General features: G+C 40.3%; 1 protein-coding gene across 1 annotated transcript; it reads left to right on the forward strand.

Moving 5' to 3' along the window:
• ZFP69B (ZFP69 zinc finger protein B) lies at positions 126–24,303 on the forward strand. The gene is given in 8 exon segments (XM_018046483.1): positions 126–249; positions 5,418–5,503; positions 15,974–16,021; positions 16,023–16,101; positions 16,364–16,477; positions 23,221–23,649; positions 23,652–23,741; positions 23,744–24,303. Coding segments are annotated over 8 exon segments (1,530 nt in total).

The raw sequence follows: 24,631 nt of genomic DNA on the forward strand, positions 1-24,631 counted from the left end.
GTGGTTGTAAAGCCTCCTGTCAGAGACTCTGGCAGTTTCCTCATCAGAAAGTGGAGAAGCCCAGTCAGGACTCTGCCCTGTGGGCGGAGCCAGAGTTCCCCCCCGAAAGGAGTACTGAAGTCATCATGCTCCAGTGACTCCTGATCACCTTGCTCACCGAAGCCAGCACCTGGGTGAAGCTGTACCATCCAAAGAAGACCGTGGTGGGGGTGCCCCTGTGGGAGGACATGACTGAGATGTTTACAGAAGGTGAGACTAGACTGCTGGGTGGGAGGGAGGAAGAGCACCATCCTCCAGAGTGGGAAGGAATGTAGACATCAGAGCAGAAGCATCTGTTGGGGAGGCAGTTGGGTAAAAAGCCTCTGGAGTTCTTTATTGCTCCTGGCCTGAGGTTTTCCTAAATAGTAGTGGTTAATTCAGCCCCCAACCAGTATTTTAGTGTCGTGACTGTGTATGTTATTTCAACTTCCCCGTGGGTGTATGAGGCTGGGAGAATTTGCCTGATTTTCCATATTTTACAGTGAGGAAATGTGAATCAAATAAATGACCTGTCCAGGTGCCGGGTATGTAGGCCAGAAGTAGAAGGCTGGAGGGAAAGTACCAGGTGAGACTGGAATATCTTGTACTCAAATAGCAAGGAAGAGCTCAGAGACTAACGGACCTGTGTTTAAAGGGTGCAACAGCCCGGTTCAAACTGGGGACAGTTTAAGTATCCAGATTAATGGTAACACCTTAAATAAGTAAAATTCCACAAATTCATGATGATACTTAAAATAGAGGAAGAAGAGGGGAGAAAACTCATCTGTCAACATTGGAAGTGATTAAGACACTGATTTTCTTACTTTGAAAATATATTATTATGGGAATGAAGGATGCATTGACCTTGCTTTTTACATCCTTTTCAGAAAATACCTTCTAGTAATGAATGTGAAAGGAATGGTGGGATATTTTACTATAAATGAAATAATTGGAAGATTGATGGGGAATAGGATATTCACAAGGTGTCAAAGTGTCACCCCTACAAATGAAATGAAATGAAAGTTGCTCAGTCATATCCAACTCTTTGCGAACCCATGGACTATACAGTCTGTAGAATTCTCCAGGCCGGAATAGTGGAGTGGGTAGCCTTTCCCTTCTCCAGGGAATCTTCCCAAGCCAGGGAAGATCCCAGGTCTCCTGCATTGCAGGCGGACTCTTTACCAGCTGAGCCACAAAGGAAGCCCAAGAATACTGGAGTGGGTAGTCTATCCCTTCTCCAGAGGACCTTCCTGACCCAGGGATCGAACCGGGGTCTCCTGCATTGCAGACAGATTCTTGACCATCTGAGCTATAACCCCCCACAAGTCACTTGCTAAATGTCAGGGAAAGAACATACTTTTCCAGTGGCAATATCTGGTGGTCACTATCTTAACCAAGTGTTCCAGTGATGGGATGACCTGACATTTTATGCCTCTGAGTCATGTAATATAAAGCACATGGTATCACCCATAATATATTCCTCCCTAAAATGTTTCAGTTCAGTTCAGCTCAGTCGCTCAGTCATGTCCGACTCTTTGCGACCCCATGAATTGCAGCACGCCAGGCCTCCCTGTCCATCACCAACTCCCGGAGTTCACTCAAACTCACGTCCATCAAGTCAGTGATGCCATCCAGCCATCCCATCCTCTGTCGTCCCCTTCTCCTCCTGCCTCCAATCCCTTCCAGCATCAGAGTCTTTTCCAGTGAGTCAACTCTTCTCATGAGGTGGCCAAACTATTGGAGTCTCAGCTTTAGCATCATTCCTTCCAAAAAAATCCCAGGGCTAATCTCCTTCAGAATGGACTGGTTGGATCTCCTTGCAGTCGAAGGGACTCTCAAGAGTCTTCTCCAACACCACAGTTCAAAAGCATCAGTTCTTTGGCGCTCAGCTTTCTTCACCATCCAACTCTCACATCCATACATGACCACTGGAAAAACCATAGCCTTGACTAGACGGACCTTTGTTGACAAAGTAATGTCTCTGCTTTTGGATATGCTATCTAGGTTGGTCGTAACTAACTTGATCCAAATTAAAGCCTGAACTTCTGATTTAAAGAAAATATAGGAGATGGAGAAGTAAGATAAACCTAACCATGAGGACACAGTAAGATGATACCAGTGTTTTAAAAGCATGAAAAAAGTAAGAGAGGCTTTGAATAACAGCCATTTTGAGTGTGTGAAACTTGATTGGCTCCTGGTTTGGGAAAAAATATCCAGGATAAAAGACAGTTTGGGAACAGTTGAGGAAATCTGAATATTTACTGAATATTTGGATGGATATTATTAACTCTCTGAACTAAGATAAACGGTATGCAGGAGAAGATTCTTTGAAGTATTCAGGGAAGAGGTATCATGAAAGCATGTGGAATCTTAGTTCCCTCACCAGGGATTGAATTCACACCCCTTGCAGCGGAAAAGTGTGGAGTCCTAACCATTGCACCTCCAAGAAGTCCTATGATATCTGCAACTCTGAAATGGCTCAGAAAAAGTATAGATAAATGAAGTAAATATGGCAAATGTTAGTGATTATTGCAGAGAAGGCAATGGCACCCCACTCCAGTACTCTTGCCTGGAAAATCCCATGGACGGAGGAGCCTGGTAGGCTGCAGTCCATGGGGTCGCTGAGAGCTGGACACGACTGAGCAACTTCACTTTGACTTTTCACTTTCATGCATTGGAGAAGGAAATGGCAACACACTCCAGTGTTCTTGCCTGGAGAATCCCAGGGACGGGGGAGCCTGGTGGGCTGCTGTCTCTGGGGTCGCATAGAGTCGAACACGACTGAAGCGACTTACCAGCAGCAGCAGCAGCAGTGATTATTGAATGTAGGTGGAAGGTATATGGGTGTTCAGTATTCATGATAAAAAGTTAAGGGAAAAATACAAGGACAATAATTCATGTGCTTTTTAAAACATTTCTCCAACCAAGATGGGTTTATTCAGAATCAGCAGAGAATTGCAATTTGTGGTCTGCAACTACGTGAACCATGTACAAGTCCCCAGTGATAAGGATAGGAGAATACTTTTATAGAGAAAAAGGAAGTTTGAAGAGCTATAGTTAAAAACAGTCCATAGCTTTTCGCTGGCTGAATGCTTGCCATGAAAGAAGAGGAGTCTCTTCTTCCTGTTGGACTCTGCTATCATTGCAGAGTATGAGAGCTCCCTCTTCTGGTCTCCCAATTTTATTTAATTGAGTGAGTGAAAGTCACTCAGTCGTGTCCAACTCTTTGTAACCCGGTGGACTATACAGTCCATGGAATTCTCTAGGCCAGAATACTAGAGTGGGTAGCCTTTCCCTTCTCCAGGGGATCTTCCCAACCCAGGGATCAAACCCAGGTCTCCTGCATTGCAGGCAAATTCTTTACCAGCTGAGCCACTAGGGAAGCCTTTTTAAAATTGAGGTTTCTGTTAATTTCTACATTTCCTCCTTTTGACCAAGACCTTTCTCTGGAAACGTGGTTAGTCAAGAGTCAGGTTTTCTAGTTTCATCAACCCTTTTGTCCCTCAATGTCAGGAGAGTTCTTTCTGGGAATAGTGCCTTACATCAGACGGAAAGTGTACAAATTGGAAACCTATTAACGTCAATTTGAGTAAAACGAAGGGGTAGGAGGGAGAACTCTCAGGCATTTTTTTTATCTGAAGTGCTTATGTTATCAAGATCATAGACACTGGAGATTATCTGAAGCATTATGTCATCATCACAGCTTTAGTGACGAACTTCCAGCAGTCCTGGTCTGGACATGTTGGGAAAGCTGTCTCATCTGTCTCTCGTGATAGTCTGCTTCAGTTCTAGGAAATATTTACTTTTAGGTCACCAGATCCGCATTTCTAGTTAGTGTGTGGTGCTTTTTTTAGGTGTGTCATGTGACTCCAGGAGTCTATTCCCTGGAGCGTGGCAGCACGAGGATTGGTTAGCAATACCCTTTAGGAGCCTTTCTAGGGCTATTACAGAGAGTTTGGGGAGGTGTCTTTCCTACTGGATGAAATCTCCATTCTAAGGTGTGATGCTTAAGATCTTCATCTTTCAAGGGAGCACTGCTAGTGTTGGAGGATCTCCTGTAGAGACGAGGGTCAGAAGTGGGTCTCCAGGGGGACGGGGGTACTGGCAGCAGCAATCCTGGAAAGTGCCCCTTGGCGTGAGCCCTCTTGGAGGTCGCCGTTAGCCCTGCTATCTCATGTGCTTTAATTACAAGTTATTTTGTTTTGCTTTTTTCATTTGCTTGCATCTTGTGGGATCTTAGTTAACCTGACCAGGGATTTAACCCTGTAACCTCAGCAGTGAAAGTGCAGAGTCCTGACCACCGAACTACCAGGGGATTCCCTAGTTCATACATTTTCTAAAAAGATTATTTATTTATGGCTGTGCTGGGTCTTTGTTGCTACACACAGGTGTTCTCCAGGTGCAGTGAGTGGAGGCTACCTGCTCTCTAGATGGGGTGTGCAGGCTTCTCATTGTAGTGACTTCTCTTGTTGCAGAGCCCAAATTCTAGGCGCTTCAGCAGTTTCAGCTCGCAGGCTGCAGAGCATGGGCTCATTAGTTGTGGCATATGGCTTAGCTGCTCTGTGGCATGTGGAATCATCCCAGATCAGGGATCAAACTCATGTCCCTTGCATTGGAAGGCGGATTCTTACCACTGAGCCACCACGGAAGCCCCATATTTTTAACATGTCAAATTCAGCCAGTATTTCTTGAATTCTAGTAGCCTGGCAGGGTGTTATACTTAACTAGAAGATGGGAAAAAGTGAACCAGATAAAGTTTCTACACATATACTCATACTAATACTCAACTGAAGGATATAATTATAAAAATAAATATAATAGGAGGCAGCCTGAGATACCAGATTAGAGAGAAAAACCAAGCTTTGGGGGAATACAGGGGAGAGGAAGTATTTTTCTTATTAAGGGGATCTGATAAAACTTCACTTGGACTGATCCAGGATACCTCGGTGTTTCACTGTGTAGGCCTTGGGGGAAAGTTCTGAGCTGGGTGCTATTAATATCTAGGTGTGTTCAAAGAGTGGATTATGTGGTAGGTGTGTCCTGTGTTTAGAGGCAAGAAATGCTTGGAGAAATAGCTTTGGACTGTTTGTGGAGGATCTTGAAGTCTGTGATATGATAAAGTGTTTGGATTTTTCTTTCTCGTAGTGAGGAACGTTTGAGGATTTTTGAGGTAGGTCTGTGCTTCTGGACCAGCACTGGTCATTGGGAAACATTAATCCTGTAATCAATGTACAGCAGATCCTCCCATGAGGAGGCTCCAATCTGCTCTTGAGTGGCTCTCAATGTCCCTCTTTGTGAATGTATTGAGAGAGGGGCTGTGTTCAGCAGGTCTGCAGGAAGTTTTTCCATTTAGGGGGATTTGGAGAGGTATAAACTTCATAGCTCTTTTCCTTTCCCAGCTTGGCTATCTCAGGATGCTGATGAGACCCAGGGAGAAAGTTTTAAGGATGAAGTGACCTCTGGGTCCCTGACAGCAGAATCCCAGGTGGGTCGGAGTTTCCTGTCACTTTCATGAAATTGTTTCTTAGATTTTAAGAGCCCTGTACTTTGATTCTCTTTAGCTTGACTTTTTGGATTGGATTTTCTTAGCCTGTTTGAAATCAGCCTGCCTAGATTTATTTTACAGGTAATTTCCCCACCAGTAGTAACCCTCCTGAAGAACCCTCTTGTTTCTAGCAAACCTCTAGCCATTTATGCAACAACAAATTAAAAAATCATGTTTTTTTTTTCTTTTGTGTGTGTGTGTGTGTGTGTGTGTGTATGTATGTGGGAAAAGTACATAAAGTAATTCTTTTTTTGGCCATGCCAGAAAGATTGCAAGATCTCAGTTCCCTGACCAGGGATTGAACCCAGGGCCATAGCAGTGAAAGCCCAGAATCCTAACCACTAGGCTACCAAGGAGCTCCCTGTAATTCTTGCTCTTAAAATTCACAAGATGTCATCCAGGGGAAAGAAAAGCATTGTAAAACATTTTAAGCAACATTTTAAAGTGAACAGAGTGAGGTTCTGATATTCTTGGAGATGCAAGCACTTCCTTAAAGACCTTTGAGAGAGGATCTTTGGTCATGTCCAGGAGCAGAATTGTAGATGAAGAGAAGTGAGTAGAGAAGCTGCTGACAGGTCACAAAGGGTGCAAATGAAATAGGCCGAGCAGAAAAGGAAGGAAAGCTTCCAAGAGTCACACATTAGCTCATTAGAAAGCCAATGGTACTGGCAGCAGGCAAAGTTCAGTACAACCAAACCCCAGAAGCACAGGGAAACTCAAGAGAGTTAGAGAATTAGAAAACCAATGTAGAAGGGGATATTAGAGAACAGGAGACTTTTAAAGTGAAGAGGTCTTAGCTTCCAAAATCACATGGTATAGGGTTTAGTCTCATGTCTTTGGGGCTTTCCTGATGGCTCAGACCAATGTAGGAGAATCCTCCTGCCAATAGAGGAGACACGGGTTCGATCAGTAGGTTGGGAAGATCCCCTAGAGAAGGAAATGGCCACCCACTCCAGTATTCTTGCCTGGAGAATTCCAGAGACAGAGGAGCCTGGTGGGCTACAATTCATGGGGTCACAAAGAATCAGACACGACTGAGTGACTAACACCAAGTCTTTAACTTTGCTCAAATTCAGTTTTCTCATTGGTTAAATGTGGATCCTAGTGTTGGCCTCATAGGGCTGAAATATATTCCAGAATTATTTACAATCCATAAAAAGCATTAAAAGAGTCTGTATACTTAAGGGATTTGTTATTATTTCAGCCTTCTGGCTTCTGAGTTCTCTTCCCATTTGGTAATATTTTAAAAACTCTCATATGGTTACTTGTGTAGGTTGTTCATGGCAGGCCCTCGTACTTCCCAATACAGTGTCTGCTTTGGTCAAGGGATCTTCCTCAAAGGCACAATTCATGCTCCCTCCAAAAATGTGCTATTCTTGCATACTTTTCTTACTAACAGAAATCCCTAGCTAAGGGTCTTATTCATGTAGAAATGTTCTCATTTATAACCGGTTCTTTCAGCCCAACCAGGGTCCCTGTCCTGTCTTGTGGCCTTAGCCTCCTTTTGGACTCTCCCCTTTCTCAAATATTCCTGATTTTTATTGTCCTTAAATTACTATATACTGTTTTAGAACCTTCTTTAATACAGTTCTTGAGTATTTTGCCTTCAGCCAAACTGCGAGTTGAAAGAGACAACTTACACACTCCTGGCATTGTTTTGTAACCTCCATCAGAGAATCAGCCAAATGGTTTTCAAAAGACTGTCCATAGGAGCTGACGAAGGCTGAATGACAAGGAGATCTTCTAGCTTTTCCCACATCAGAGATGGTGTTGGTCTTCTTTACAGACCGGGACCTGGTGGACCGGAGTCGATGAAAAGAAAGAGAAAAAGAGAGAGAGAGCAGTATCTCTTGGGTTACGTGGAAAACCAATAAAGCCCATACACAGGACTTGTACCGCTCACAAAGGCACAGGGTGTCCTCTCAAGGAGGTCTTGAAAGCCTGGGCAAGAAAGTGAGCTCTGTAGGTTTCCATGCTCTGATGAGAATGAAGACAGAAAGAAGAACACGGGGGACCCAGGTCTCTAGTGGAGCAAGGGTATTTTATTAGCAGAAATGCAGGCTTATATATCTTTAGTAAAATGATTACTCAGCTATTACAAAGAATGAAATTTCATCCATTGTAACAAAATGGATAGTCTAATACATACAAGGTTGCTGATGCTGAAAAGAGTCACTGAAGGGAGTTACTGAAAGGAATCCAAGCAGGTACCCTTTCCCATTATCTCAGTCCTGAGAACTGCGTGCAGCTCTACTCGTTCCTGGAATAGGAACTGATAAGGAACAGAGAATCCTTGAGAAATGGCACACAAAGGAAGAAAAGTGCAACATATTGGATTCCTTAAAGTTGAACATCCCCTGATAATTCCCCCTTTTTTATTTTTTCATAATTGGGGGTAACTGTAGGTACTTTAGTGAAAAAGGTCTTGCCCAAATGAGTTTGTTTAGTTTGAACAATTTTGGTTGAAAGGCATTGGTATAATATGCATATAACCATTAGGACAATTATTAGTATTACAATTCCAGATACAATACTATGTATAATGCGTTGCAACCATCTTCAAGGGTCTAGCCCAGATAATTGATCAGCTAGCTGTTCAGCTAAGCCTTCCAGATTGCTGGAAGAGGGTAGACTCTTAGAGAAGGCTTTAAAGACTCTTTTTGGTAATAATTGTACATTTAAGGAAGCATTATCATGTAAGTATTGCAAATGAAATTTGATTTGTTTCCAATTGTAGGCACTATAGTTGAACCGAAGAGGATTAATACAAAATTGAGTAGAATTTCAATCACATTTTAGTATAGCTTGTTTTTGTAAATCTATTAACTGATCTCCAACTCATTGGAGGGCTATTTTTATTTCCTGTATTTCACCTTGAACTTCCTCATTTATCTGAGCCTGAGTGGTTCACATAGTATGAGCATCCTTAGTCCAATTTTGGATAAAATTATGTGCTTGAATTGAGGTTTGTAAAGCAATGCTGGCAACAGCAGCAGCAGTGTAAATGGCTATTAATCCCCAAATGCCAAGAATTAGCCATCCAATGAATCGTTTAGATCATTGGAGTAATTTAGTAAATAACTGGGAAGCAAGTCCAGCCATGGGACCTTCCTCTCAGGGTCGCTGGAGATCTGTTGGCAACCATAGGTTACGTCAAGATCAAAGAATCAGAAGGGATTCATTTTTTGTAGACATGGAGGAGTTAAGACAAGTATATAGTTTGCAATTTATACAAGTTATAGAACGTCAAGTCTTATTAAATTGTAAGTTTCTTACAGCTACAACAAAAGGAAGGGGAACACAAGCTTGTATGAAATATGTATGATTATAATGAAAGGAATAATGACTAGAACCATGACTAGTCTCTGTGAAATATCCAGTCCAAGTTACAAGTTCTTCGGTGTTTGTGGCAAATTTCCAAATGTCTCATTGTTCAGGTCCAATCTGTTTACTGAGGACGATTTGAGGGCGAGGAGGTGCCATCCCACCGCTGCCACCAAGAAGTCATTTGTCACGGTAATGTTTCATCGTAGTATTGGTAGTCTTCCATGTTACTTGAGTAGTATAATCACATACAGTACTATTAATATCATCTGAACAGTCAGATAACCATATACCATGGGGTCCCCAATCGACAATGGTGTGATTGGCTACAAACATTAACTTTCCTGATTTGGTTTGACATCTGTCCCAATGAACAGGAGTATATTTAAAGTTTTTATAAGTAAACCATTTACATAATGTTTTTTGTCCTTTCCCTAGAGTTTCAGTAGTGTTGACATGGTTCTTATAAAGGAAAGGGCAGTAAATAATCCAAGCAATGTCCGATAGTCCTTTTTTGGAGGCAGGACGAAAGCCCAAGTTTGTTGGCTAACGTTTATGTATAATTCTGTTGGGCCCATGTATAAAGGAAAGACTTCATAACTTAGAGAAATATTAATTAGTCTCTCTTCTTCCTCAGGGCGTGAGGGCCCCTCCAGGCTCTAAGGAGGAGGCATATGTACTGAGTCATTAGTGGATACGATTGGTCTTATGGCTGTCCATGTTATAACCTGCAATAAAATGGGGGTTAGGTATATAAGCCCAATAAGTGTAATTAATCAAGTCAGCCTGAGCGGGGGAAGCAAAAGCAAGCAAAGCAAAGCATAGCGACAAAAATATTTTCTGGATTCCAAGGCATTCCCTGTTGTGAAGCCAGATTTTCAGCTTGATTAGTAAGGGTTTTTATCTGTCCCCAAGTAGGGAGATCATGAGGTAGGTGACATTGAATGCGGCATATTTTGGAAATCTGTAAAGCCACCATGGCTTGTACTGGAACCTCCTCTTCCCGGGGATTTCGCCTTTTCCACTCTATCTTGAATGTCGGTGGTTCCCCGGGGGTGGATCTTCCAAAGAAGGAGCCAACTGACTTCGTTGGATCCATCTGGAGAAATATAAGCATACATCTTTCTCTGTAATATTAATTTTCCAGGTTTTCGTTGTTTAGTTAACCCATCTTGATAGCAAATGGGCAGAGGAAGGGAGGTATCCTTCAATGCCTCAAAATGTTTTTCTGCTTTTGTCAAAATATCTCCTTGCGGTAAGTTTAAAAAATTTAAAACAAATAAAGCTGTATTAACAGTAGTTACAGGTTTAGAGAATAGCTTATGTTGGAATCTAGTAAAGTCTGTTTTAGATAAGGAAGATAGTAGTGTGTTCCTGTGTATTCTCCCTTTAAATTTTTTTTATTTGTAGTGTCAGTGTGTGATGTGTTTGTTTGACTATACCTTGTGTGTGTGGATTATAAGGAATATTTGTAACATGTTTATTAGAAAATGATTGTAAAAATTGTTTGAAGTGTTTAGAAATAGAGGCAGGGCCATTGTCTGTTTTTATAGAACTAGAAGTTTCTATTATAGTAAAACAAGTTAATAGATGAGTTATAATGTGTTGTATAGTTTCACCTTGAAGAGGTGTGGCCCAGATAAGGGAAGAGTTTGTGTTGATACAGATATGTAAGAAAGAAGATGGAGAGAGTTCAGGGCAATGAGTCACATCCATTGGTCATAATTCAGTGGGTTTTAATCTTCGAAGACTGCTGTCTTGTGTAATGGGTCAAAGATGTAAGGGTTTACAAGTAAAGCAATTATTAATAAAGTTTTTAGCTTGGTGGTATGGAATTTTCTATATTTTGTGTAAGGAGCCAGTATTATTGTGTAATAAAGCATGTTGTTCTTTGGGAGTAGCAAAAGAAACAAATTTATTAGCTTGTTCATTACCATGAGTCACAGGGCCGGAAAGGCAGGGATGTGTTTGAATATGAGTAATATAAATTGGAGAAGTGCATTTTCTAATAATAGATTGTAGTTTGAAAAAAAGTTGTTGAATAACAGGTTGATTGGAGTTTATAGTGGAGGTTTTTATATTTTTTAATACAAAAACTGAATATAAGGAATCAGAGACTATATTTATGGGGTAAGGATGTAAGTAAATAACTTGAATGAGAGCATATAATTTGTTTTGTTGAGCAGAATGAAATTTAGTATAAAAATTTAGTATATTTTTTAAGAGACAGAATGAGGCTTGGCGTTTTTGGTCCCATCTATATAGAAAACATCAGCTTGAGGTATAGGTTGTGAGCTGACGATGTGGGAGATAATAAATTTAGTATTTTTGAAGAAATTCTAGAGCTTGTTAGAAGGATAAGGAAATGAAATTTCTCCAAAATATTCCAGAAGGGCTATTTGGAAATCAATAGAAGTTTGCAATATGATCTAGAATTGAGATTTATTAATAGGTATAACAATTTTATGAGGATTGGAGCCAATTAATGGCTTTTTATTTCTTTCATTGATAACAAAGCGATTAAATCAAGATAGGGTATAAGTGATTTTGTACCTCTAAAATGGGTATAGATCCATTTTATTGGGTGTTTTAGTTGGGCAAGAAGTCCTGTGGGGGAATGAAGAGAGGGAAGTATAAATAATTTTAGAGGTAAATCAAGTCTAATACATGTAAGGAATTGCTTTTGCAATTTATTTGATATTAAATAGAGTTTTTCTTGTGTCTCTTGTGAAAATGAACAAGGGCTATTTAAATTGGGATCTCCTTTCAAAGTATTAAATAAATTAGTTGATAATTAGCAATGTCTAAAGAAGATCTAACCCAATTTATATCATCTAAAAGTTTTTGAAAATTATTTAAGGTTGATAATTTATCAGTACGAATCTGTGTTAGTTGAGGAGTAAGGTGTTGTCTATTAATAATAAACCCTAAGTAATGGTGAGGTATAGAGGCTTAGATTTTTTTAGGGGTAATAATTAGTCCAGAGTCTTTTAAGCATTGTTGAGTTATATTAAACATGTGTTGAGTTTCTAAAACAGATGGAGACGAAAATAATATATCATCTATATAATGAGTAACAAGAAGGTCAGGAAATTGTTTTCTTATAGGTTTCAGGGCTTTGGCTACATAATATTGACATATGGTAGGAGAAGTCATCATTTCTTGAGGTAATATAGTCCATTGGTATCATTTATGGGGCCTGGTGTGATTAGGATAAGGAAGAGAGAAAGCAAATTTCTCTTGGTTTAGAGGGTGTGCTGCTGCTGCTGCTGCTGCTAAGTCACTTCAGTCATGTCCGACTCTGTGTGACCCCATAGACAGCAGCCCTCAAGGCTTGCCCGTCCCTGGGATTCTCCAGGCAAGAACACTGGAGTGGGTTGCCATTTCCTCCTCCAGTGCATGAAAGTGAAAAGTGAAACTGAAGTCGCTCAATCGTGTCCGACTCTTAGCGACCCCATGGACTGCAGCCCACCAGGCTCCTCTGTCCATGGGATTTTCCAGGCAAGAGTACTGGAATGGGGTGCCATTGCCTTCTCCGCTAGTGGGTGTAAAGCTATAGTAAAAAAGCAATTTTGTAAATCTATAATAATAATATGCCAATTTTGAGGAATAGTAGTAGGTGATGGGATTCCTGGTTGTAATGCACCCATAGGTTTCATAGATGTATTAACTTTTTAAAGGTCTGTTAAGAGATGCCAATTGCCAGATTTCTTTTTTATAACAAAAATGGGAGAGTTCCAAGGGGAAGAAGATTTCTCAATATGTTTTAATTCTAATTGTATAAGTTCTTTAGCAGCCTGTAATTTCTCTTTTGTAATTTCTCTTTTGGACTGCTCTGTCCAAATAGGTTCGTCATAATTTCAAGTTATTTTAATAATTGTTTTGTTAAATGAGTAGTGGCCCCTAGGAAAAATGTGGAATGTATATTTGAGTTTGTCATAGTATAAGTAAATACCTTTCTATTAGACTAAGGGGTGTATCTATCACATAAGGTTGTAATGTTGTACGCTGGCCTTCTGGTCTATCACAAGGATAAATTTGAATGTTTTGATAGACTTCTTGTATTTTGGCTTGAAAAATTTCTGTAATTTGGTAAGAAATTTTCTGTATAAGCCAAGATTTAGGCCGTAAGTACTTGGAAATAATAGTGGATTCAGTATCGACGAGATTAGAAAATGTTTTACTATTAATTTTGATATTTATATTTGGTTGGGCATATTCAGATATCAATGATGTCCATAAGGATTGTTTTTGATCTGTATTTCTTAATTTATTTGTCTGTGTATCATTAGAGGAGTTAATAGGAATATAAGGTAAAAGAAGTAATTGGGCAATTTTGTCTCTTTTTTTGAATTGTCATAGTATCTGAGATGACATGATAATTTGAATTTCTCTCTTATAATCTGAATCAATTATTTCAGGGTGAACAGTAATTTTCTTAGAAGTTAAGCTAGATCGGCCGAGTAAAAGGCCGAAGGTTTGTGGAGGTAGGGGTCTAAAAAGTCCAGTAGGTGTTATAGAAGGGATTGTTTGAGGGAAAAGATGGAGTTTGTCCCTGTTTTCTGTTGAAGGGGACCTAGAGAGTCCCCTGTTTGAAGTTTTTCAAAATAAGTTTTCTCTCAATATCACATTTAGATTGATAGTCTTTGGCCTAGTGTATCTCTTTATGGCAGCAAGGGTAGATTTTTGGAAAATTTTTTAATTTTTTATTAATTTTAATTCTTAGGGCAATCTTTTTTTAAATGGGTCTTATCTCCATATGCGAAATATCCTTCATTTCCCTTTTAAAAAGCAGCAGCCATTGTTTCAGCTAACATTTGTATTTTCTGTCTCAGACCCTAAATTACGGCAAGCCTCCAAATAATCAATAACAGTCCTGGTCTCACGTATTGGAGTGATAGCCCTTTGACGTTTTTGATTTGCATTTTCATATGCAAGCACGTTTTTCTAGTTGTATTTTGGTTTCTTCTCCAGTTACACTGTGGGAAATAACAGTTTCTAGTCTAGCTAGAAAATCAGCCTAGGCTTTATTAGGCCCTTGTAATATCTTAGTGTAGCTATGTTTAGTTTCTCTTTGAGGAGTAATTCGATCTCAAGCTTCAAGGGTAACTTCTTTTAATTGTTTGATGAGCCCCCAAGATGATAGCTTACGGTGAATGATTCTGTCAGATTAGTAGTCTCTGAAGGAGAGTTAATTCTGGGACCAAAGACAGGTTTCAGTCATTGAGAGCTTTGTGTAAAGTGGCAGATAAGAGAAAGCTTCTGATATAGATATCAGAAGGGGGTAGAAAGAGTATGTGTCTCAGTAGTTTAAGTGGGACCTTATACATTTCTCAACTAGTTGTTGAGAATAGGTAAAAAGAATACCCCAATGTTGTAAGAGTTCTATTAGGCTCTTTCCCAAGACATATATCCAGAGTTAACTTTGGCACAAGATTAGCCAGGGAGAACAGGTTCCAGATAGTGTCTCTCGGCAAGATATAGTGTTGCTGTGCAATCAAGGGTACAAGTCTTGAGATACAAGTTCCCGGGCAAGATTTGTTACAATTATAATCATTAACATAGAGCCTAAGAAAAGCATTTCCATGAGTAAGACATTGTGCTGTGTAATCATTAGTTCTGGAGCTAAAGAAATGTCAGTTCTCCGGCAAGATACGTTGTTGTACAAGGCTTAAGGAAAGCATGAGTGAGAATGTTTGCTTCCTCTTTATAGGGACTTGGACTGTCTGCGTAAGCTTTAACTCTTTCATTTTCTCCTGCTTTTAGGAAAATATGGTTGTCGGGGAAAGGGGTGGAGAAATCATTCCGTAACTTTTTCCTACTGGAAAGGGGTGTAGGCCCTAAATTGTTGAAGCAATGTATTTTCTTTATCCTCATACTGAGGATCTTTGATCCAGGGGCCCCAAGTAATAGTTGGAAGAGCCTGTGGCAATCATAGGATCTTGAATAATCATTTGTAACTTAAATGCCTCAAACCTCTTAGATGTAAAATTCGTTATATAGTTACAGATATAAAAGGCAAACAGCAAGAATAAGATGACTACAATTGTTACAATCAAGATAGTTTTCCACCATTTGGAGATAAGCCTCTATTTGCTGATGTGAAACCGAAAATCTTTGAACTTTAAATAAATAATGAAGTAAAGTAGAAAAATGGTGGGGCTTTCCAGCTGTTTGTCCCGTAATGCCGCACTTACCCGACCTCAGTAGGTCCCAGTTACTCCATCCTGAATACTGTGAATTCCAGGTCCCTGTTCAGGCGCCACTTGTTGGTCCTTACAGACGAGGACCTAGTGGACTGGAGTCGACCAAGAGAAAGACAGAAAAAGAGAGAGAGAGCAGCATCTCTCAGGTTATGTGGAAAACCAGTAAAGCCCATACACAGGACTTGTACCATTCACAAAGGCACATGGCATCCTCTCAAGGAGGTCTTGAAAGCCTGGGTGAGAAAGTGAGCTCTGTAGGTTTCCACGCTCTGACGAGAATGAGACAGAAAGGACACAGGGCATCCAGGTCTCTAGTGGAGCAAGGGTATTTTATTAGCAGAAATGCAGGCTTATATATCTTTAGTAAAATGATTACTCAGCTATTACAAAGAATGAAATTTCATCCATTGTAACAAAATGGATAGTCTAATACATACAAGGTCGCTGACGCTGAAAAGAGTCACTGAAGGGAGTTACTGAAAGGAATCCAAGCAGGTACCCTTTCCCATGATCTCAGTCCTGAGAACTGCATGTGGCTCTACTCGTTCCTGGAATAGGAACTGATAAGGAACAGAGAATCCTTGAGAAATGGCACACAAAGGAAGAAAAGTGCAACATATTGGATTCCTTAAAGTTGAACTTCCCCTGACAAGATGGGTTCCCACATGTGGCAGGCTTTCTCATACAGATTGATATAGACCTATCTGGCCTGAGGAGAATCTCTGCGGAGGGCTGTTTTACCACCTCTGTGATAGATTTGCTGAAAAAAAAAAAAAAAAAAAGAGGGTCCGGGAAAACTTGGCTACAATCTCTTAGCATATAGAGAAAGTTAGAACAACTTCCTGATTCAGGCTAAAAAGAAATATATTTGATGTTCTAGGAACCATTGTCCTTCAAGGACATAATTGTGGACTTCACCCAGGAGGAGTTGGGGGCATCTGGCCACTGCTCACCAGAATCTGTACCTGGAAGCGATGCTGGAGAACTATGGAAACCTGGTCTCAGTGGGTAAGGGTGGATTCCCTTTGTAACTAGAACCTGCCTATTGGAATAAGAATCTTTATTTCTAACTGAACTGCTCTGCTTGGGCTTTGGGTTCTGTGTTAGAAATTTCTAGTTCCGTTTGAACAGCAAGTCAGAATTGCTGTGGTTTTTTTCTGCCCTGGTCTTTCTACTCTACTCTGCAGAAGGTCTGACTAACAAAGGACAGTCTGTAAATTCTTGGGATACCTCTCTGACCTCAGCACATGCAGTTTTTTCTTCTTGTGAGCAGGATACCAGCTTTCCAAACCTGGTGTGATTTCCCAGTTAGAGAAAGGAGAAGAGCCATGGCTGATGAAGAGAGAGGTTTCAGGAGGTCCAAGTCCAGGTAAGAGCAAGGCAGGTGGAGCCCTTATGTTTAAGGAGAAGCCCTTAAAGTCTCCTCCAGGCTGTGGGGAAGGCTGCAGTCACCTGGGTGAGACCCACAAAAAACTCTATTACCACTCTGTCCCTCCTTTCCTACACGTGCCTCTTCTCGTTAGTTTCTCTGGAGTCAGAGGAAAAGAGATGCCTTTCTCTTCAGGATTAACTGCCTTTACCATTTCTTCTGACCTGACTTTTATGGTTTTCTTGCTTTCTCCAGCATTCTAAACCTTGCCCTGATCATAGTTTCTTTCTCTTGTACATTCAGATATCCATGGATCGCTCCTCATTTAAAACAGCGCTCAAAATAAATAAATAAATAAATAAAAATAAAAATATAACAGCGCTCTTGGTACTTCCCTGGTAATCCAGTGGTTAAGACTCTGTGAAGACTTTGTGTTTCCACTGCAGGGAGCATGGGTTCAATCCTTGTCAGGGAACTAGGATCCCTCATGTTGCAATGCAGCCAAAAAAATCAACCAACCAACCAAACAAACAAAAGAAATACAACAAAAGACAAACACCCCCCAAAAAATCAGCACCCTTCACCAAGTTCTTAAGTCATTTTATCATGACTTTCTCTGATGATTCCATTAAAATGTTTTTCCTATATTCTATGACTATCCCTTCAATTTTGATTCTTGTTTTAACTTGCGTAATTTAACTTTTATTTCAGATAATACATGACTCCTTGAGAAATCACCACAGAATTCCTTCTTAGCAAATCCAATGACTTTTAATAGTCTTCTTTGACTTCTAAGAAAAGTAAAAATGACTCTGTTTTCCAAGCTGGTTTCTATGAGTCCGGTACCTACTTTAACCCCATATTACAAATGAGATAAAGAAGGCGCTTCGGTTAAGAAATCTGTCCATGATCGTTTAGCCACTATTAGGTGGAGTCAGTGTTTGAATTCTAATCATTCTGCTTCCACGGTTTGAGTTCTTACGGTGCTTTCCTACAGGGCAACATTAGGTTATGTAGACCTCACCACCTTTGTGGTACTGTTTTCTTCCATCAGCTACTTTAATAATATTTGTCTTTTCTGTCTCTTTTATTGCTCTTCAGTGCTTCTCATCAATCTCCTTCTTAATGCAGGTGTATCACTTATGCCTTTGTTAGGTTAGGCTACCTACTGTAGCATATAGACTCTAAAGTTTGGCTCAAACTGAATAGGGCTTTCTTGCTCATATATTGATCTGGGGGAGTTGGTTAGTTCAGTGGACAGTTCTTTACCACTTTGCATTCAGGGACAGAGATTCCTTCCACATGGTAGTTCTGTCATTCTTGAGGGCCTCCTCATCATCTCAGTTTGGCCAGAAGTAGAGGAAAAGCACAAGGAGGGCATGGCAACCCACTCCAGTATTCTTGCCTGGAGAATCCCCATGGGCAGAGGAGCCTGGTGGGCTACAGTCCATGGGGTTGCAAAGAGTCAGACCCGACTGAGTGACTAAGTACAGCACAGCACAGCACAGAGGAAAATCACAGAGGGGTTCATTTGGGCCAAACTGGAATGGCTTACATCACTTTTCACTCTCATTCACTTAATGGGGGAGACCTGTTACTTCACGCAAATTCAGGGAAGATTGGGAAGTATAGTACAGTTATGTGTCCAAAAATAAGGAGAAGATGTTTCAGTGAACAGCTAACAGTCTCTGCCACAATCCCTGAGGAGCCTCTCTCTTTTACACTGCTGTCCTGTTTCTGCACAAACTGGAGTAAAAATCCAGGAAACTCCCTCATCTGATTTATAAAAATCACATCTGAAAATGCTGTGTCATGTGTCATATGGATAGAATATATATTCTCTGTCTTTTAAGATTTTACAGTATGGATAATATTTTGTCACAAATTAAGAAACCATTTTTCACCTCCTATATAGACAATAATTATGAAGATAGATAAAAATCCAGTGAAAGGCACCCATATTCACCAATAGCACATATACCCATAACCTAATAATTTCTTTTTAGTAAATCCTATGAAACACTGACAGAAGTATACACAAATTTATATATAAAAAATAAAGGGAAAAAATGGAGACTACCTAAATATTTTTCAGTAGAGAAAAGTCAAAGAAATATGTCTATAAGTGGAATATGGGCTTCCCTCATAGCTCAGTTGGTAAAGAATCTGCCTGCAATGCAGGAGACCCTCATTCAATTCCTGAGTCGGGAAGATCCGCTGGAGAAGGGATAGGCCACCCACTCCAGTACTCTTGGACTTCCCTTGTGACTCAGCTGGTAAAGAATCCACCTGCAATGCCAGAGACCTGGGTTTGATCCCTGGGTTGGGAAGATCCCCTGGAAAAGGGAAAGGCTACCCATTCCAATATTCAGGCCTGGAGAATTCTATGGACTGTATAGTCCATGGGGTTGCAAAGAGTTGGACATGACTGAGCGACTTTCACTATTTCACTAAGTGGAATGCAGTTGTTATAAAGAATAATATAAATCTAAATGTACAGACATGGGGGGGTACATAAGATATAGTTGAGTTAAAAAACATGCAGAATTATATTTATGACCATATATACACAAATGCACATATTTACATGTATATATTATTGATAAATGTCTAAATAGATTCATTCCATAATCCTAAGAGAATAAAGGAAATGGAGATGAAATTGACAGAGGTTACCCTTGAACGGTGGTGGTAAGGAGATACCCCTCGTCCAAGGTAAGGAGCAGCGGCTGTGCTTTGCTGGGCAGCCGTGAAGAGATACCCCACGCCCAAGGTAAGAGAAACCCAAGTAAGATGGTAGGTGTTACAAGAAGTCATCAGAGGGCAGACACACTGAAATCATACTCACAGAAAACTAGTCAATCTAATCACACTAGGACCACAGCCTTGTCTAACTCAATGAAACCAAGCCATGCCCGCGGGGCAACCCAAGACGGGCGGGTCATGGTGGAGAGGTCTGACAGAATGTGGTTCACTGGAGAAAGGAATGGAAAACATTCTTGCCTTGAGAACCCCATGAACAGCATGAAAAAGCAAAATGACAGGATACCAAAAGAGGAACTCCCCACGTCATTAGGTGCCCAATATGCTACTGGAGATCAGTGGAGAAGTAACTCCAGAAAGAATGAAGGAATGGAGCCAAAACAAAAACAATACCCAGTTGTGGATGTGACTGGTGATAGAAGCAAGGTCCTATGCTGTAAAGAGCAATATTGCATAGGAACCTGGAATGTCAGGTCCATGAATCAAGGCAAATTGGAAGTGGTCAAACAAGAGATGGCAAGGGTGAACGTCGACATTCTAGGAATCAGCGAACTAAAATGGACTGGAATGGGTGAATTTAACTCAGATGACCATTACATCTACTACTGCGGGCAGGAATCCCTCAGAAGAAATGAAGTAGCCATCATGGTCAACAAAAGAGTCTGAAATGCAGTACTTGGATGCAATCTCAAAAATGACAGAATGATCTCTGTTTGTCTCCAAAGCAAACCATTCAATATCACAGTTATCCAAGTCTATGCCCCAACCAGTAATGCTGAAGAAGCTGAAGTTGAATGGTTCTATGAAGACCTACAAGACCTTTTAGAACTAACACCCAAAAGAGATGTCCTTTTCATTATAGGGGACTGGAATGCAAAAGTAGGAAGTCAAGAAACACCTGGAGTAACAGGCAAATTTGGCCTTGGAATGCAGAATGAAGCAGGGCAAAGACTAATAGAGTTTTGCCAAGAAAATGCACTGGTCATAGCAAACACCCTCTTCCAACAACACAAGAGAAGACTCTACACGTGGACATCACCAGATGGTCAACACCAAAATCAGATTGATTATATTCTTTGCAGCCAAAGATGGAGAAGCTCTACACAGTCAACAAGAACAAGACCAGGACCTGACTGTGGCTCAGATCATGAACCCCTTATTACCAAATTCAGACTCAAACTGAAGAAAGTAGGGAAAACCGCTAGACCATTCAGATATGACCTAAATCAAATCCCTTATGATTATACAGTGGAAGTGAGAAATAGATTTAAGGGCCTAGATCTGATAGATAGAGTGCCTGATGAACTATGGAATGAGGTTCGTGACATTGTACAGAGACAGGGATCAAGACCATCCCCATGGAAAAGAAATGCAAAAAAGCAAAATGGCTGTCTGGGGAGGCCTTACAAATAGCTGTGAAAAGAAGAGAGGCAAAAAGCAAAGGAGAAGAGGAAAGATGTAAGCATCTGAATGCAGAGTTCCAAAGAATAGCAAGAAGAGATAAGAAAGCCTTCTTCAGCGATCAATGCAAAGAAATCGAGGAAAACAACAGAATGGGAAAGACTAGAGATCTCTTCAAGAAAATTAGAGATACCAAGGGAACATTTCATGCAAAGATGGGCTTGATAAAGGACAGAAATGGTATGGACCTAACAGAAGCAGAAGATATTAAGAAGAGGTGGCAAGAATACACGGAAGAACTGTACAAAAAAGATCTTCACGACCCAGATAATCATGATGATGTGATCACTAATCTAGAGCCAGACATCTTGGAATGTGAAGTCAAGTGGGCCTTAGAAAGCATCACTACGACCAAAGCTAGTGGAGGTGATGGAATTCCAGTTGAGCTGTTTCAAATCCTAAAAGATGATGCTGTGAAAGTGCTGCACTCAATATGCCAACAAATTTGGAGAACTCAGCAGTGGCCACAGGACTGGAAAAGGTCAGTTTTCATTCCAATCCCAAAGAAAGGCAATGCCAAAGAATGCTCAAACTACTGCACAATTGCACTCATCTCACACGCTAGTAAAGTAATGCTCAAAATTCTCCAAACCAGGCTTCAGCAATATGTGAACTGTGAACTCCCTGATGTTCAAGCTGGTTTTAGAAAAGGCAGAGGAACCAGAGATCAAATTGCCAACATCTGCTGGATCGTGGAAAAAGCAAGAGAGTTCCAGAAAAACATCTATTTCTGCTTTATTGACTATGCCAAAGCCTTTGACTGTGTGGATCACAAGAAACTGTGGAAAATTCTGAAAGAAATGGGAATACCAGACCACCTAACCTGCCTCTTGAGAAATCTGTATGCTGGTCAGGAAGCAACAGTTAGAACTGGACATGGAACAACAGACTGGTTCCAAATAGGCTGTACGTCAAGGCTGTATATTGTCACCCTGCTTATTTAACTTATATGCAGAGTACATCATGAGAAACGCTGGACTGGAAGAAACACAAGCTGGAATCAAGATTGCCGGGAGAAATATCAATAACCTCAGATATGCAGATGACACCACCCTTATGGCAGAAAGTGAAGAGGAGAGTGAAAAAGTTGGCTTAAAGCTCAACATTCAGAAAATGAAGATCATGGTATCTGGTCCCATCACTTCATGGCAAATATATGGGGAAACAGTGGAAACAGTGCCAGACTTTATTTTTGGGGGCTCCAAAATCACTGTAGATGGTGACTGCAGCCATGAAATTAAAAGACGCTTACTCCTTGGAACAAAAGTTATGACCAACCTAGTAGCATATTGAAAAGCAGAGACATTACTTTGCCGACTAAGGTCCAATCAAGGCTATGGTTTTTCCTGTGGTCATGTATGGATGTGAGAGTTGGACTGTGAAGAACGCTGAGCGCTGAAGAATTGATGCTTTTGAACTGTGGTATTGGAGAAGACTCTTGAGAGTCCCTTGGACTGCAAGGAGATCCAACCAGTCCATTCTGAAGGAGATCAGCCCTGGGATTTCTTTGGAAGGAAAGATGCTAAAGCTGAAACTCCAGTACTTTGGCCACCTCATGCGAAGAGTTGACTCATTGGAAGAGACTCTGATGCTGGGAGGGATTGGGGGCAGGAGGAGAAGGGGACGACCAAGGATGAGATGGCTGGATGACATCACGGACTCGATGGACATGAGTCTGAGTGAACTCTGGGAGATGGTGATGGACAGGGAGGCCTGGCGTGCTGTGAGTCATGGGGTCGCAGAGAGTCGGACACGACTGAGCGAGTGAACTGAACTGAACCCTTTTTTAGTGAATGTATTTCTATATTATTTAATGTTTTATTTGAGCATGTGAAATGTATGAGGTACTTAAATTTTTTAAGTAAAATAAAATTTTGTCATAGAAATAGGAGGTTGAGATATTGTGTTAAAATTCTTATCTTCCTATCTTATCTCTTGATATTTGCCCTTATAGTGATGTTTTCTTCTTAGTCCATTTCCTCTTGCAGTTCTCATGGATGAACTCCTCTCAGTTTTCAAAGTCACTTTCACATACATTTTTTTTTTAAGCCTTTCATTTTGTATAGCTCCTCAGAGCTCCATTTATTTACTTGGCTGTGTCAATTCTTAGTTGCAGCATGCAAAATCTTTGTTGCATCATGAGGGATCTTTTGTTCCGATGCATAGACTCTCTAGTTGTAGCACACACTCTCCAATTGTGGGCTCAGTTGCCTGGTGGTATATGGAATCTTAGTTCTCCAACCAGGTATCAAACCCATATGCCCTACACTGCAAGGCAGATTCTTAACCACTTGATCACCAGGGAAGTCCTATCTCATATTCTTTTAACAGCTTCTTTGTTTTGACCACTTTGTTATTTTCATATTAGCTCTGTAGGTGGCAGGATCCTATTTGAAGACTATGCAGCCTTCCTGTACCTAGTATACATTATTTTTCCCTCCTCTTTGCACTGTGGCCATTTATTTTTGAAGTGCAGTGAACATGGGTCATTTATATTTTTGGATTTCTTTCAGACTTGGAGGATTTTCTTTCAGAAACCAAACAGACAACTTTAAAGAATGACATTTCATGGGAAGAATTACACCATGCCCTGATGATGGAAAGGTTCATGAGAGGAAGCACCTTGATTTCCACATTGGGAAGAATCTCCAAATGTCACAAGTTAGAAAACCACCAGGAGAACCAAGGAATGGGTGAGAGACAAATCCCCTTGATCCACAAGAAAAGGCTCACTCAGGAGAGAGGCCAAGAATCTAACAAATTTGAGAAAAATATTAATATGAGCTCAAAAGTTATAGGACTAGTAGGCCCTCCGGAAAAAAGACACCATAGATAGGACATATCTGGCAAGAAAAGTAGATGCAATTTAGATTTGATTAATCATTCAAGGAATTATACAAGAATGAAAATCTTTGAATGTAATATATGTGAAAAAATCTTCAAACACTTCATTCACCTTACAGAACAATGAGAATTCATGCTGGAGAGAAACATTTCAGATGTAAAGAATGTGGAAAAGCCTTTAGCCAAAGCTCATCCCTTATTCCACATCAGAGAATCATATTGGTGAGAAACCCTATGAGTGCAAGGAATGTGGGAAAACCTTCAGACATCCATGATCTCTTACTCAACATGTCAGAATTCATACTGGGGAGAAACCCTATGAATGTGGTGTATGTGAGAAAGCATTTAGCCAAAGCATTGGACTGATCCAGCATCTGAGAACTCATGTCAGAGAGAAACCTTTTACATGCAAAGAATATGGAAAAGCATTTTTCCAGATTAGACACCTCAGGCAACATGAGATTATTCATACTGGTGTGAAACCCTATGTTTGTAGTGTATGCGGTAACAGCCACAGCATATACCTAACTCAACACCAGAGAACTCATACTGGGGAAAGACCATATAAATGTAGGGAATGTGGAAAAGCCTTTAGCCAGAGAATACATCTTTCTATCCATCAGAGAGTCTATACTGGAGTGAAAACTTATGAATGCAGTCATTGCAGGCATGATTCATCCTTTGCTAAACATCAGAGAATTCATACTGGAGAAAAACCATATGATTGTAATGAATGTGGAAAAGCCTTCAGCTATAGTTCATCACTTATTTGACACTGCAAAACACACTTAAATACCTTCAGCAATGATGTGTGAAATATGTTCAACATCAAAGAATACCCCAATTGGAGCAAAAGCCTCTAAATTTGGATTTTCTGACTTTCAGATTTTAAGAACGAATCATTTTTTTAAATGGTTTGACCCAATGTTACAATTACTAATTTTGCTGTGTTAAAAAAACAAACTATCTATTATCAGCATTGCTTCAGAAAAGAAAGGGCATTTTATTATTTTAAAATATAGGAAGACTATAATTATAGAGAATAGTCTTTTACATTAAATTAGTTTTATGAAAATCTCCCAAATTTGTCTTTTTAAAAAA

Source organism: Capra hircus, chromosome 3, assembly GCF_001704415.2.
Source record: "Capra hircus breed San Clemente chromosome 3, ASM170441v1, whole genome shotgun sequence".
NCBI classification, from domain to species: Eukaryota; Metazoa; Chordata; class Mammalia; order Artiodactyla; family Bovidae; genus Capra; species Capra hircus.